Genomic DNA, 16,921 nt, shown 5'->3' with positions numbered 1-16,921 from the left:
GAATCCACAGGAACATATGAAGAAAATCAGAAATGGTAAATAAGAAGGTTAATGTAGTTAACTCTCTAAAATATACTTGTTCTCCTTCCTTCTCTCATCTTCTTTAAAAGACATAAAAGTATATAAAGTAATGATCGTAAGAATATATAGTTGGGTCTGTAGCATAGTTAGATGTAATATGTGTAACAATAGCACAAAAAGGGGGAAGAGGGAATAGAGCTACATAGGAGTAATGTTACTACATCTCATTGGAGCTAAGTTAGTATAAATCTGATAAATTAAGATGTACATGGTAAACTCTGGAGCAACCACTAAGAATATAACTCAAAAAGCATAGCAAAAAAATATCATTAAGGAAATTAAAATGCTACTTCAGAAAATATTCACTTAGTGTAAAAGAAAGCAGTGAAAGAGAAAAGGAGGAACAAAACAGACATAAGGCATAGAAAACAAAAAGTAAAATGGCAGATGTAAACTCAACTATATCAATAATAACATTAAATGTGAATGGATTAAACAACCCAATCAAAAGGCAGAGACTGTCAAACTGAGTAAAAGACAATATCCAACTACAGGCTGTGTAGAGGAGATAAATTTAAGATTCAAAGATACATGTAGGTTGAAAGTAAAAAGACTGAAAAAGTTACATCATACAAACAGCAATCATAAGGAGGCTGGAATGGCTACACTAGTATCACAAAAATAGTCTTCAAAACAAAAACTGTTACTAGAGATGACAAGAGATTTTATAATAATAAAAGGGTAAATCAATCAGAAAGACATAACCATTATAATTATATATGCACCTAATAACAGAGCCCCAAAATACATAAAACAAAAACTGTCAGAATTGAAGGAAGGAACAGACAATTCAACAATAGCTGGAGACTTCAATACCCCATTTTCAATAATGGATAGAACTAAACTGATCAACAGGAACTGAAAGACTTAAACAACCACATAAACCAAATAGATCTACAGACATTCACAAAACACTCACCCCAACAACAGCAAAACACACATTCTTCTCAAGTCACATGAAATAGTCTCCAGAATAGACCACAAAATAAGCCTAAATACATTTAAAAGGACTGAAGTCAAGTAAAGTATCTTCTCTGATGACAATGTAATGGAATGAAATTAGAAATCAACAACAAAAAATTTGGTGGGAAATTCATAAATAAATGGAAATTAAACAACACACTTGCAAATAAACAATGGGTCAAAGAAGAAATCACAAGGGACATCTAAAACAAAAACTGTGAGATGAATGAAAATGAAGATGCAATATACCAAAACTTATGGGAGTCATCTAAAGCAATGCTTAGAGAGAAATTTATAGCTGTAGATTCCTAACAAAGAAGAAAGATCTCAAATCAATAACTTAACCTTCCAGTTTAAGACACTGGAAAAAGCAAGGAGACCCAAAACAACCCAAAAACCAAGGAGAAGGAACGAAACAATAAAGATTAGAGCAGAAGTGAATAAAATAGGGAATAAAAAACAATAGAGAAAAATCAATGAAACTAAAAGTTCTTTGAAAAGCTCAACACAAAAATGAGAAACCTTTAGATAGACTGACCAAGAAAAAAAGAGAGAGAAGACTCATGACATCCCCCAAACCTGCCTGAGCTCTAGCTGCCCACACAGACTGGGGAATGCCATCAGGGGAAAAGCCGTATAGATGTGGAACTCACCCAGTGCTAGTTCCTTCTTTTGAGGGCTGACATCTCTCTGGTTTTTGGTTTCTCTTAAGTGCCTTCAAATAGTTGTTTGCACTTTATCCAGAGTTTATAATTGTTATTTGAGGAAAGGTTATTCTGATACAAGCTACTCTGGCATTATCAAGAAGTGGAACCTCCAGATGCCCTCTCAAAGAGGAAAGAGGGTGTCTCAAGGGGAGAGTCAGCACAAGAAAAATATTAACATGAACATATTATGTTTAAATCATAGGTTAGACAAGTTCACAAAACCAGCCCACCATTTATGAGCCACCAGAAGACGCCAGCAAAATTCTCTCTAGTTGATGATAAAATGATTCTTAGCAAAAGATGGAGAGGGGTGATTTTTCAAGGCTCCCTTGACTTTCAAACCTGAATGAAATGATGTTTCTGCTTTTGTTATAGGTCTTGCTTTGGCCTCTGCCTGAGTTTGCAATCCATATGGCTATTATAAGATTTCTCTTCTTTTCCTCTATAAGCCCAGAATCAATTAGGAGACTAGGAAGTAATGAAGCTTTTAGAGTATGAAGACAAAGTAATGGAACCATCAAGGAGAGTGTCCCCAAGGACAACCATCACAGGTAGAAGACAGCAGTTGATTCAGACTCCCCAAGTGGTATAGCTCACCTAGATAAGACAAGCTCTAGGAATGATTTCTTTCCTTTTCCCACTCCTATTTGTATCTAAATGGGTTCAAAATTTTTTTAAATGTTTTTTTAACATAAAATCATTATGGATGCAGTATAAAAACAGAAATAGGTACCCAGAAATTACAAGAAAATGGATAATTGCATATACAAATTTTAAGTTCTATATAAAATTATTTCATAATACTTTTCAATAGAAAGCAAAAAATATTTTCAATAAAAATGCTTTGGGTTAGAAGTTGGCTAGGGTAAGCTATGATTTATTAGATTAACTGGGACAGGGGCTAGGCTCCTAAGGGTTAAGGACAGCTGAGAGGAGATGAAGGTTGGTTGTGTAGGGTGGGAATTTACATTCAAGATAACTATGAGGACATGAAAGAAGAGAAATAGGACAGTAGCGAAGAGGAAAGTAGGACAGTAGGAACATATTTCAGATTTCAGGAGACCTAAATATGTCTCAAGTTATCAGTGAAGAAAATGATGCTAGACAGAAAGGGGTGAAGAATGGGATCACAGGTACTCTATGAACCAGATAATCTCCTTAGAATAACCAATAAGGGATCAAACCATAAATCACGAAAAGGTAACCAAAGGGATGCTATTTCTGTGCCAATGGGATGCAGTCTCATCTAAAATCTGACTGGCCTCTTACCACATGAAGGACCCTCCCCACAGACCCTGGGCACTATGCCTCCCTGGGAAGGGTGAGCCGTCCCACTCTGAGAAACATTTCCTCACTAGGCTACCATTTTGTAATGAGAGAAGATATTTCAGCATTTCTGGGGTAGAGAAATGAGTCCTACCTACACCAGGGCCCAGAAGTATGACCCTGAGGGCCTCCATGGGGAAGCTTCAAGAATATGTAAATTCAATTGCATGTATAGGTTCATAGGTGCATTTTCCTGGATGGGGTCGTACAGCTCTCACGTGATACTTCAGAGGTCAGCAGCCAAGCACCACTGATCTAGAACAGGAGTTGGCAAACTTTCGGCAAAGGTCCAAATAATAAATATTCAGGGTTTTGTGGGTTATACCTTTTCTGTCACAACTACTTAACGCTGACATTGTAATGTGACAGCAGCCACAGACAATGAGTAGATGAATGGATGCATCGGCATATTAATAAAACTTGATGTTTAAAAACTAGCTATCGCCAGATTTGACTGGAGGGCCCATCATCATTTGCCCTGATGTAGAAAGACCCTCCTGTGCAGGACTCCCGGGCACTCAGAGGGCACTTCTGTCTTGGTGCACAGCCCCATCCTCCAGATTCCCTGCCATCCACCTTGTTCCTTCCCCCTGGCTCCTCCAGCCATAGCTGGAGGTCTTACGGGATCTTCAAAAGTTGATTCCAGGAATATTAAATAAATGATAAAGGAAATTTAAAAGGAAAAAAGAATTACCTAATTATGTTTTGTTTGTTTCATATTTCCTTGGATGCTACGAGAACATTAGGTGCCCCCAACCATGACCTGATTTTGTTTTGGTGTTTTGGGGGGCATTGCTTATCCCTATTGTATTTAAATAAGTATTTGTGTACTTGTTAACATTTTCCTCACCAACCATGTGAGCTACATGAGGGTAGGAAAGATAATCATCTTGGTCACAGCTGTATGTGTCTCCCAGCCTAGTACAAAACCTGACACAAGCACTTAATAAATACTGGTTGAAAGAATGAATACATATATTTTTACATAGTTGTAATTACAGCAGGTACAACTGCTTATCCTCCTTTTTGTAAACATTATATCGAATTTCTACAAGGCTAAATGATTATCATTTTTAATGGCCACATACCAGACCATGGGGCAGACCCACCACAGACTGTTTAAACCCACCCTTCCTACTGAGCAGTGAACTGCCTGCAATAATTCATAATTATAAAGCATGCTGTCAGATGCCTTTTCCACATATTTATGGATCATTCCTTAAATACACTCCTAGGAATCCACCTTGGTCACAGGGTAGGGGCACCTCAAAGGCTAATGAAATACACCACCCCAGAGCTTCAAAAGGACAGTGTCTTGTCACTACCCTCCCCAATGAATGGGGACACTGGTGTTATCACAACTTCAACATTACATATCGTTGTTTAAAAACCTTTGCCAACGTAATAGTACATTTTAAATGATCCCTCATTGTTTAATTTGCTGATCCTTGATAGCTAATAAAGCTAAAAGGAATTAAAAAGTCCTATTTTGAGACTCTACTTTTTGCTCACTTCAAATAAAAGCTTTTCGTAATCAGAGAAAGGTACCAGGAGCCCCTCAATATACATGGTATCTTGTGATGGTTTTAAAAGAATAGGAGAAAATGCATCTTTTTCCCTTTTTGAAAATGAACTGTGAAGCCTGGCCCATAATTCACCAAGATGCTCCACTTTCTGACAGCTGAGGTGCTTGCGGTGTAGCCCAGCCGAGAGCCCTTTCCAGAACGGGGTCAGGGCCCAAGTGTGCAGTTTGCAAAGCGGAGCTGGTGAGCGGCTGGCTGTGGGGGCCCCTGCGGGCCTCAGCCAGACTCCACACAGCGAACAGGGGGAGCCTGAGCTCCACAGGGGCCCCCATTTCTGCTCACTAGCCCTTCAAGGAAGGTAGCAAGCTGCCTGCTGGAAGGGATTTAGCCAGGAACATGACTACAGTGAATTTAATCATGATTAGACACGGATCTGGCTCAATCCACTTAAAAAAAAAATCTAACAGATACATGAATACTGACCACTCAAGATGGCATTCAAATTAAGCTCTATGGGAAGGACTAGGCCTGGGAGAAAAATAAACCCAGGGAGCTGAAGAATCTCCTTCTGATATTTAAAAATCAAAACAGAGTACTGTTTTGTAAAAGGTGTATCTTATGTTAAGATTCTTGAAGCAATTCATTTTGACACAGAGCCTACGAAGGGCGAGTCTGCTGCGTGTTCTCTACCCTCCTGCACGTTTCTCATCACCTTCCTTCCCAGGCCCCCGGACCCTCTGCCGGCCTCACACCTCTGAGAGGTCCTCTGCTCTCAGATGCTCCCCGACAGTGTCCGCACCCCGAGCCCTGAACCTCTGACTGCCCTCCTCCTCTAACCCCCAGCCCACGTTCTCTGTCTCCCCTGCTGGGCCAAGGGGAGCTCCTGGAGACAAACACCACAAGCCTGTGTCTGTTTCGCCACAAGGATTAGAAGACCTGGGTTTCACTTCTCCATCACCTGGGCCAGGGACCAACACTCTGCATCTGCTCCCAGCCCTGAAATGTGCAGCGACAGAAGCACCAGCAAAGTCTGCTAAAGCTGACGCCCAGGATAAATGAGACCATGGAAGACAGGCAGCAGCTGTACTGAAGGCAGCCCTGGAACGGAGCTGAGTCCACCAGGGTTGATGGTAGACTACCAACACAACTGTTATGGGCCCTGGACGAGGAGGACACTTCAACACCTCTGGTCTCTGTGTCCTGTCTGCAAAATGACAAATGACAGGGTTGGATTCCCTGAGCTCTGACATTCTGGTATTCCACATATGCCATTCAAATGTATTTTTTTTTAAAAATAATTTTATTTATTTATTTTTTGCTGCACTGGGTCTTCGTTGCTGCGCACGGGCTTTCTCTAGTTGCAGCGAGCGGGGGCTACTCTTCGTTGTGGCGTGTGGTCTTCTCATTGCAGTGGCTTCCCTTGTTGCGGAGCACGGGCTCTAGGCACGCAGGCTTCAGTAGTTGTGGCACATGGGCTCAGTAGTTGTGGCTCGCGGGCTCTAGAGCGCAGGTTAAGTAGTTGTGGCGCACGGGCTTAGTTGCTCCGCGGCATGTGGGATCTTCCCAGACCAGGGATCAAACCCGTGTCCCCTGCATTGGCAGGCGATTTCTTAACCACCGTGCCACCAGGGAAGCCCCAAATGTATTTTTATAACTTTATCTCCCTTGGTATGTAGTGCAATTTAGGACAGCAGAAGCACTCAATTGTTGCACAAACTAAATTAACATAAAGTCCAAATCACAGTGAAAAACACTCCAAAGGTGTGTAATAACAGAGCTAGAGCTTATGTATGTGCATGTGTGTATGTTTAGAACATACCACCACCAGTTACAGATACAAGCACTTGGCATCCTTAGGTTATTCATGCACTTCTATGTGACAATTATTTACCTCCTATTTCCTTCTGAAAAATCCTCAGGAAGCTACTAACTTCTAATTCCAATGTTGCCCACCACTGGGGTTCAGCTGGAAGAGTCCCTGACTAGCCACCGTGTGCAAATGTCAAGTTCAATTTTTCTAGTCTCAGGCTCGCTGGTGAAATGTACATGCTTTATCTCACGTGAAAACACCAAGAGGTCTTAGAGATCATCTGCTCCACCTGTAGGAAAACTAGACTAAGAGTGGGACTTCAAAGCTGAGATTCTAGGAAAAATATCTAGCAGCAGCAGGCATGAAGACCTGCAGGCATTTTGTCCTAGACAATTTTGCAAATGGGGTGTGGGCGGAGGTAGGGGTAGGACGGGCGATGGCCATGAGTTGGGCGTCCTGAGCCTCTAGGAGGCCCGGCTCACACAAGCAGCTCTTCAGGCAGGCTTGGGTCTCGGGTGGGGTCAGTCGGTGCTCTGCCCTCTGGCCCTTCCAGGGAGAGGGTGACCTCCAGCTGGAGGGAACGGCCAAACTATTGTTTGCAGCTTTGCAGGAAGCTGTTTGAAAGGGTCATTGAAAAATGATCTTACTAAATCAAGCTGTAGCAATATTTTTATTTCCTTTCATGCAATGCCGTGTTTAAAGGCATTAGATGGGGTCTGTTTATAAAGCCTGGGAAACAAGCCTATGTGACTTAAGTTCAGAAAAACAAAAGCATCCTGCTCTTAAAGCACAGAGAACAGAGAGAGTAGGATGGCATGCATCTGTCTCAGAGCAAACCTTTGCTCTTGGTGTCTAATGGATATCTGATCAAAAAATCACATCAAGGGCTTCCCTGGTGGCGCAGTGGTTGAGAATCTGCCTGCCAATGCAGGGGACACGGGTTCGAGCCCTGGTCTGGGAAGATCCCACATGCCGCAGAGCAACTAAGCCCGTGCGCCACAACTACTGAACCTGCGCGTCTGGAGCCTGTGCTCCGCAACAAGAGAGGCCGCGATAGTGAGAGGCCCGTGCACCGCGATGAAGAGTGGCCCCCGCTTGCCACAACTAGAGAAAGCCCTTGCACAGAAACGAAGACCCAACACAGCCATAAATAAATAAATAAATAAAATTTAAAAAAAAAAAAAGCACATCAAATCCAAAACACTTTTTCAAGGAAATGTCACATATCCTGACATTTATGCATAATAAGCCATCTTCTCAAGGTTCTAACAGATTTTTAGAAAAAGAAGCAATTATTAATTGTATGGTTTATAACATTTTTTAAATAAATGACAAATCACTGTCACTTGTCTGGGAAATGGCCTTATGTGGTGTTGGTGGAGGAGAGAAATTCAGACTTGACCTCCCAGGTGTCCCCAGTCTCCACCCCAATCAATGGCACCTGAATTAAAACAAAGAGCATTTGAAGAGGTAAAAACTGGGACTCTACTGATCTATGTATGGGGTTCACTGGGCAGGTGTTCACCATTCTCCTCTCCCTGCAGGTGAAACACAGAAGCCCCCAAACCAGTAAGGATCACTGGAGCGAGGAGCAGAGAAAAATTTAGAAACCAGAGCATGAAAAGGAGAATCTTCCCCTCTTCACAGTGTGATCAAGGATCAATTGTGAAACCCAAGACTTTTTAAAGACTTTTAGACGAAGACACCACAGAAGGAATAGAAAGCAGTTTTATGGGTAACGAAAGGGGCCCAGGCCTCTGAGAAAGGCCCTCTGCCAGGTCCAACAGCCAAACAGAGGCGAGGTTGGGAGGGGACCCTGGCTCTTCTACAACAGACTCTGTGCACTGCAGAAACTGAGAAAGCCTTGGCACTTCCAAAAATGGACAGGCTCTCTACCTAAAGCCAAGGAAAGTACAAGTCAGGCAAATGGCTGGTAATTTTTAACTAAAACGCTAAGATCATAATAACAATGTCTAATATTAGGGAGAAAAAGCACTAAAAGTCTTATTGTCTAGGAGACTCCAAAACACTGCTGCTGCTTTTTAGCCTTTTATATTATGTTTTACATAATTTAAATATTTTACTGGTCAGGTTTAACCTACAAGTAGCTGTGAGGGAAATGACCCCTTCAGAATAGCTTCCTTCTTATAAGAGAAAGACCATCTGTCTAGAAGTGACCAGTCCTACCATGGTGGGACCTCAGGAGTTCAGTAATTGCAAAACCCAAAAGCACGGTGCCATTTGAAGCCCGGCTGCAAAGACAGTTAAAGAGGTGTGAGGTTTGCAGGATGTGTGTTTAACTGAGGTCATTCTTGCTGGCTCTACCTATTAAATTAAATGAGACTATTTTCTTAATGAAAGGAAGAAGCAGACAAACTAAAGATAAAATCTGGGTTCTTACCAAATATCATACGGTATCACTTATATGTGGAATCTAAAAAATGATACAAATTAACTTATTTATAAAACAGAAACAGGGCTTCCCTGGTGGCACAGTGGTTAAGAATCTGCCTGCCAATGCAGGGGACACGGGTTCGTGCCCTGGTCTGGGAAGATCCCACATGCCGCGGAGCAACTAAGCCCGTGAGCCACAACTACTGAGCCTGCACGTCTGGAGCTTGTGCTCCACAACGGGAGAGGCCGCGACGGTGAGAGGCCCGCGCACCGCGATGAAGAGTGGCCCCCACTCGCCGCAACTGGAGAAAGCCCTCACACAGAAACAAAGACCCAACACAGTCAAAAATAAATAAATAAATAAATTAAAAACCAACAACAACAACAAAAAAAACCCCCAAAAAAACAGAAACAGACTCACAGACATATGGTTACCAAAGTGGAAGAGGGGGGATGGATAAATTAGGAGTTTGGGATTAACAGATACACACTACTATATATAAAATAGATAATCAACAAGGACCTACTATATAGCACAGGGAACTATATTCAATATCTTGTATAACCTATAATGGAAAAGTCTGAAAAAGAATAGGTATATATATATATATATATGTATATATATATATATATATATACATACATATATATATATATGTATATATATGTATATATATATGAATAACTGAATCATTTTGCTGTACACCTGAAACTAACGCAACAGTGTAAGTCAACTATACTTCAATTAAAAAAAAAAAAAAGAATGGAAAAAACCAAAAAAAATCCAAGAAAACAAAAAAACTGGGTTCTTACAAATAGACTTATGGTGTTTACTTCACTTTTGGTGTGAAAAAAAGGAGCTTGATTGGCCACAAAAGCAAAAAGCTGACACCTCAGAGGTTCTCTGTGAAGATGGACCAGTGATGGTGATAGTAAGTGTTACTCCTCAGGAGGACTTCTTGGACTTCGGTGCACAAGAATCACCTGGGGTCTTGTGAGAATGCAAACTGAATCAGGAGGTCTGGGTAGGGCCTGAGATTCTGCGTTTCTAACAAGCTTACAATGCTACTGGTCTGCAGACCACACTTTGAGTAGCAAAGCTCTACGGTCTATGAAGATCTTTCCTTGTGGTTCTTCAACTGGTCAGGGTGGATGAGAATTGAGCAGTGAAACAATTACCTGTAGTGAACACTGAGAAGAGAATTGGTTTTGGAGGAGTAACTTTTTAAAAGTTTCAAAAACATACCAAGAATCTTCATATATAATAACCTGGACTTAGTATGTTTTCATGGTTGGATTAAAGAATCACAATGAGTAATTAAGAATTAATATGAGTGGAGTGCTTTGGCATTTAGAAAGCCCATCCACTGCACCGACTCATTTGGTTCTCATGTCACCTCTCTGAGGTCAGGCAGGCAGCCCCACCCTTGTTCTACCTGTGTTGCCAATGAGGCTGGAGGGACGTTAAATTCAGAGCCAGAGCTCAGACACCTCCCCCTCCACCACCCCCACCCCCGCCACTGCTTGGTGCTTAAAGACTTTATTTGCTTTAGTGCCAACCAGCAGATGGACCGCTAATCCAAACATTTAAAATTCTATAAATAAGATAATATTGTTTGGGTACTTATCTCTCTAACCATTTTCTTCTACGTTAACCTTATAGATTCGAATTAACACCCATAGCCACATACTGCGGAAGAGTCCTGAGCCACCCAGGGGAGCAGCTTGGTATGAGTTGGGAGGCCCGTGTGGTGGCACTTGGGCCTCCTCGGCACCTGCCCAGCCTGCTTTTTGGAGCCCACCACACAGAACTTGAATCCATACCTGGCAAAAGATCCCTAGCTGAGTACTTGACTTGAACGTAGAAAACCGAGACACACTGGATAGCTCCTTCCAGGGCTTAGGTGGGAGGGAGTTTCCCAGTCCTCAGAAGTAGTCCCCACAGGGGCTCAAACTCATGAACTAGCCTATTAAACGGAAAAAGCATTGGTTTTGGAAATGAAACTACGGGGCTCAAATCCTTACTCTGCTGCTTAGGTAATTTTCCTCTGGCAAGTTCCCTAACCTCGCTGCCTCAATTCTACCATCCATAAGTCCAGAAAAGAACACACACAAGCAGAGATGGAAGGAAGCACAGCATCTGGCATGTGGGCGGCGTCCAGTGTGCGGTATTTCCAGGCACAGAAAGCCTGCTCCAGAGCTTGGCCCACAGCAGGGCGAGCCTCTGCTTTCACTCAACTCTGAAAGAGCCAAGCAAGGAAGAGTTTGCAAGTGTTAATGGCCTATGAGCAATGTGGGGCGTTTTGATTAAAATTTTGCAAGGTTCACTGACTGTTAAGAACACAAAATAACAGACCAACTCTGCTATAAGTGCTGTCTCTGGTGACAGGGAGTTGAGTTTTTCCTGTGTGTGGCACTCTGCTCTAAGTTTGTAAATCTGGGGTAAGAGGAACAAAATATTTACCTTTTCCAGGGCCTCTCTGTCAAGTAGTTCTTGCACAGCTAGCAGCTTGATGCTGTAAGAAAAAATTAAAACCACACTTGAAAACAAAACATTTTATATCACCAAGCATCAGACAAGTCACAGGAACAAAAGTCTGAAATTTTAGCCTGCATTTCGGCATCACCTCCCACCTCAAGGTAACCTTTGGTTTGAACTGAAATGACCATTTCAGAACTATTAAAAATGTTTCTAAGTTGTAAAAGTGATTTTACCATGTGATCCAGCAATTCTACTTCCGGGCATATACCCAGAAGAGTTGAAAACAGGGACTCAAGCAGATATTTGTACACCCATGATCATGGCAGCATTGTTCACAACAGCCAAAAGGTGAAAACAACTTAAATGTCCATCAATGGATGAATGGATAAACAAAATATGGTACACATTTTATATATGATGAAATATTATTCAGCCTTAAAAAGAAGGAACTTCTGGCGCGTGCTACGACACAGAGGAAACTTGAAGGCATTATGCTAAATGAAATAAGCCAGACACAGAAGGACAAATGTTATATTGACTCCACTTATATGAAGTCCCTAGACTAGTCAAACACAAAGAGACAGATAGTAGAATAGTGGCTGTCAGGGGCTGTGGGAGGGAGGAATGGGGAGTTATTATTTAACGGGTACAGAGTTTCTGTTTGGGAAAATATTCCGTAGATGGTGGTGATGGTAGCACAACAATGTGAATGTACTTAATGTCACTGAATTGTATACTTACTAATGGTTGAAATAGTAAATTTTATGTTACGTACATTTCACCACAAAAATTTCTAAAAATAATTGATAGTTGCTTATGTAAGCAACCTGAATAAATTCAGAGGAATGTAAAGAAGAAAATAGTTGCCCATGTTCAGCATTAATCTTCCCTTGATGTCCCTTTGATGAGAACAAACAAATAGCTAAAATCACTCCTTATGAAGAGGGCCTGCTCAGCTGCTCATTTGTTACCGTACATGGATTGAGCCCTACTGTGTGCAGGTAGTCGAGGGCACCTGATGACTATGACCTGCTCCCTGCCCACGAGGAGCTCACAGCCTCTCGGAGGCCACAGTCAGAGCAGAAGAGGACCAGTAGGGTGCCGAGTGGACTGTCTGGGGCACAGAGGGGAGCCCAGCCCGGCCAAGGTCAGAGGTGGCTTCCTGCAGGAGGGACCGGGTTAGCCTTGCCAGGGGAGGGGGCTGGGGAGAAAGGTGACCCGCAGGGAGACAGCAGGGGCAAAGGCACCAAGGGGAGAGAAAGGGCTCGAGTGTACACAACTCATCAGTTTCCAGTTTAGGGGCCAGAGTCCAGACTGCAGCCAGCAGCTGAAGTGAGGGAATTCAGACGTGGGAGCAGGTTTTACAGGGGAGGTATTTTCCCTTTTGCGACACGTTGCTTTTGAAGTGTTTGTGGACGCAGTGAGCAGGCGGCCAAGGCTGGACAGGCCAGCACGCAGGAGGAAGCAGGAGCTCAGCGAGACTGTTTAGGGGGTGGGTCAGCTGTCGATGGTGTCATTGTGCTCCTTCCCCACCCAGCTAATCTGCCTGTGGTCACTGGTCACTGCGTCCCCACCAACCTGCACAGGTTCTCTGGAGCAGAAATGGGCCCCGCCTGTACCACACACCTCCATCAAAAGGGGTTATGCCCGTGATAAGGTTCACCTCCATCTACAGAATTCTTCATAATCTCTCTGCACAACTAAGCAAGCACTGTCCAACCAAATGCAAAGGTTTACTTTAAAGCAACTTCAGCAAGTGCAATAAAGGTTTTCAAGGCCTACAAGAAACCACCACCACTACCAACAACAATTTGGCAGGCATCAGGGCTAATGGACAGGACCCTGGGCATTCCCTCTGCTCCAATCACTGACTTTCCTTCGTCTCTTGGACGGGTTTGCTTTCGTTGTTTCTCTGGCTTGGAACAGTCTTCCCCAAGATCTTGACAACACCGACGGCATCCCATTGCATCGTTTCAGTCTAAGTGCAAATGCTGTCTCTTCCAAGCAGCATCCCACGTCACCAGGTTCGTTTTTGTTTTTGTTTTTGTTTTTCAGTGCACTTACTGGTACCTTAAAACATTTGTTAGGGTGCTTTTGTCTGTTTCCTCCCAACCAGCACTGGAAGCTCTTTGACGCTGGGAGCTCAAGGGTCTTCTCTCACTACATCTGCAGTGTCTATAACTGACAGAGGAAGGACAGTCAGGAGGTAAGGTGTTTACTGGCCGCCAGGCAGGGCCCAGGGGCTTAGAGGCCAAGTCGCTATCAGTGTGGACAGCTAAAATCACTGGCCAAGCCTCAGTTCCTCCACCTGAAAAGGAAGGCCTCCAATGAGATGACTGTGTGTGTTTTCCCCAGGGTGAATGGTGCTACGTGCATTTGAAGAAATGTCTGCCAGGATGTGTCTGGTGGCAGGTCAAAGCTACTGGCTACTTCTCAGTGCACCCTGATTCCCAATGCACACCTCTAGATTCCAGGTTATCAATTTGGACAGCAAGTTATAGGCTAAGGAGACTCCAGTTGTAGACCAAGTTTCAGAAGCTTAAACTATACTTCTGAAATAACCACTGGAAAATATTTTTACTGGAGGAATTTTTAAAATAGTCTCTCATTCCTGCCCTTCTCTATGGTCATGAAGTCCAGTTCAGGATCAGGTATCAGATATCGACAGGTTAGAGAAAAGGTTTATACACTGTTAATACACTCAACTGTCTTCTTCTCCCTATTCACAAAGATACTACATTCAAACCACTGTACAACATGATCTGAAAACTGACAGTTTGAGGCTTTGAATGAAGACGAAATTAAAACAACTTCAGTTGACACTTCTTAGTCAAAACCTGAAGGATGTTAGTCCCTGCTCTCACCAGTTTACTTTCCTCTTGAACGGGAATGGCAAATACTTGGCAGGTACACTCTCCAACCCTCTTCACCTCTTTCCACGGAACTCACCCCCTTTTAACTTAGATACAGCTTCAGAATCTTTCTGAACTCTCCAGTGAACCACAACCGATCTACTGAAGTTGACATGTGAGATTAAACCAATTTAACTACTGCTCTAAAACCAATACCAAATAGGATTCATGTATTGGGTAGGGGCAGAAAAAAAACAGAAACTTTTTCACACTACTAAAACCCAGCAACACAAAGGAGAAAAGATGGAAAAGATGGAGAAAAGAGGATAGGACACTCAAATCTAGATGGTTTGAGTTTCAAAATGGAAACAATACATGTTAATCAGAAGTTACTGCAACAGCTGCTCATAACATTGGATTTCTTCAGGAAGTTGTGTTTTTTCCTCCTTAGAGCTATAATCTTTAAGAGTATTCGAGATGTTTCCTGTTATATAGCTATCCTACTGTCAGCTCTTACCTTATTGGAAACTCTTCAAGTCTGGAGTATTTATTTCAGTACTGATGGTATCAGATTCTTCTAGAGCATCAGATACTCCCTGGGAGGAAATTTCACACACACGAAGACGTAATGAGCCCGTTTACCAAATCCTCCATTCGACACCTCTAACTTCTTACCCTGGAAGGGAATCTCATCTCTCAGTTTCGACTTTGCTCCCCCTTCCCTCCCTTCCTTTCTCCATTTCTCCCTCCTTCCTTCCCTCTTTCTGTCCTTCTGCTAATTCCACAGATATATACTGGCACCAGGCACCAGGAAAACAAAGATGAATGCAATATGGTCCCTGCCCTCAAAGGGCTCACAGGGGCTAGGGTGCTGCTAGGGCACAAGCCCAGGGAGGTATGTCTCTCTGAGGCTCTCCTGGGTTCCAACGTGGACCAGCAGAGCTGAGCGAAACAGGGCATGTCTCTCGGGTGGCCTGGTGCTTGGTCAGCATCCTCTGAAAACAGCAGGGCTCCCATCAGATGGGAGCTGCAATTTCTTTTTCGCACTTGACTTTGAGAAGAGAGGCAAATCACACAAAAGCAGCTGACAGCCGTGATTTATTTAGAAAATTGGCCATTTCAAGGCCAAGTTCTGAAGTCAAGATGGGCAACACTTAGAAGGACCTAGAATGCATGCAATTAATGTTTGCTAAGTAAGCTACAAGGAGGTGAGGCGCTTGAGGGCAGATGTCTTATTCAGCTGGATAGTGGCTGGCACAGTGAGGTCTGTAACGGGATTTGAAGTGGTGATGGGGAAGGTGCCAGGCAGACACTGACAGCAGGGAAGAAAAGCAGCAAAGTTAAAGAGACCGAAGACGGAGGGCACCCCTGCCGCCTGGGGGTGGCTTAGAGCTGCAGACTGAATGATCCTCAGTGACCCCTGAAAAGGCGGATAAAATGTAACTCTCTGGGTGTAGCAAAAGCACTTAAAGGGTAAACTCCCAACTACACAGAAACTCACGCTTCCAGAACAGCTTATGAGCTACAGGGCACCAGAATCAAGAATTCACTGCCGCTCCCTTTCTCTGAGGATTCTGGCACTTTGAGTTTCCACTGCATTTATTATAGTATAGCGCATGAGATACAGCAGATTTCAATAAATGCAGAAAGGGTGCGATACAATGGAGCCACGCATTCACTGCACAGATAAGATATTTAAGGGATATGTATTATGTACCAGGCACTATTGGACGCTGAGGATACAATGATGTACAACGATACAATGACACAACGCAGCCTCTGCCTTCAAACTTCTGAGTGTAAGGGAGGAACCAGGTAAGTAATACACCAGCCACGTGAGGAGCGCTCTCTAGAGGCAAACGCGGGGTGCTTTGAGGCCCTTTGCAAGAGCATACATAATAAAGCTGGGAGGCTTCCTGGGAAGTGACTGCTAAGCTGACACCTACGGGCTTACAAGGCAGAGAGGTGGGGTGGCAGGAATAGCATGAGCAAAGGAACGAGGTGGGAGGTCAGGCACGGCCCCCGCAGGGACTGCACGCTGACCAGGGAACACAGGGTGCCTGGGGCGTGGTGCAGGTGCTGAAAGATTATTCTGCAGAAGCAAGCAGGGCCAGGCCTCTTAGAGGGTTTGTTAAGCCATATTAAGGAGTTTGGTCTGTACTTTGGGCGCAAGGAGTGGCCACCGATGATATAGGGCTGTGGTGTGGTAGAGGGCCCGGGACACAGAAGATGCCCAGTAAAGGTATAAAAATGGCTCTGATGTGGAGAAGGGATGGGGGTGGGGAGGCAAGGGGGACAAGACTGGAGGCAGCAAGACCTGAGATGGGTCCCGGGAAGAGATGATGGAGGCTGGTGCAGGGAAAAGGCACTGAGCTAATTCCAGACAGATCGGCAGCTGGCAGGACCTGATGAAGAAACAGATAAGGGGGATGTGAGGGAAATATCCTCGTAGCTCCCAGCCTGTGAAACTGGGGGCTGAAGGGACCATCTACTTGGGTTGCTGATGGAGAGTTATGTCTTGGACACACTGACTTTGGGGCCTGTGGGATCTCTCAGTGGGGTGTGAACAGCAGCTGGCTGTCCCTCAGCAAGTTCTGGGCTCTGGGTGTGGACACCAGGAGCAAAAGGAGGTGTGGACCTCTCTGGTCCACATCCAGAGCCCAGGAGACTGTGCAGAGGAACAGAAGACCAAGGGCCATTGCCACTTAAGAGGCAGGCAGAGGACTTCCCTGGTGGCACAGTGGTTAAGAACCTGCCTGCCAGTACAGGGGACACGGGTTCGA

General features: G+C 43.9%; 1 protein-coding gene across 1 annotated transcript in view; it reads right to left on the bottom strand.

Annotated features, from left to right (window-relative positions):
• EEPD1 (endonuclease/exonuclease/phosphatase family domain containing 1) overlaps window positions 1-16,921 on the bottom strand; it is a 115,292-nt gene that overhangs the window by 29,356 nt on the left and 69,015 nt on the right. The window contains exon 3 of the mRNA XM_068549297.1: window positions 11,269-11,320. Within this exon, the coding sequence (XP_068405398.1) occupies window positions 11,269-11,320 (52 nt within the window). The remainder of the gene's footprint in view (window positions 1-11,268; window positions 11,321-16,921) is intronic.

This window comes from Eschrichtius robustus, chromosome 8 (assembly GCF_028021215.1).
Source record: "Eschrichtius robustus isolate mEscRob2 chromosome 8, mEscRob2.pri, whole genome shotgun sequence".
NCBI lineage: Eukaryota > Metazoa > Chordata > Mammalia > Artiodactyla > Eschrichtiidae > Eschrichtius > Eschrichtius robustus.
The sequence above is the reverse complement of the archived record's forward strand: the minus strand, read 5'-3'. Positions and strand labels throughout refer to the sequence as shown.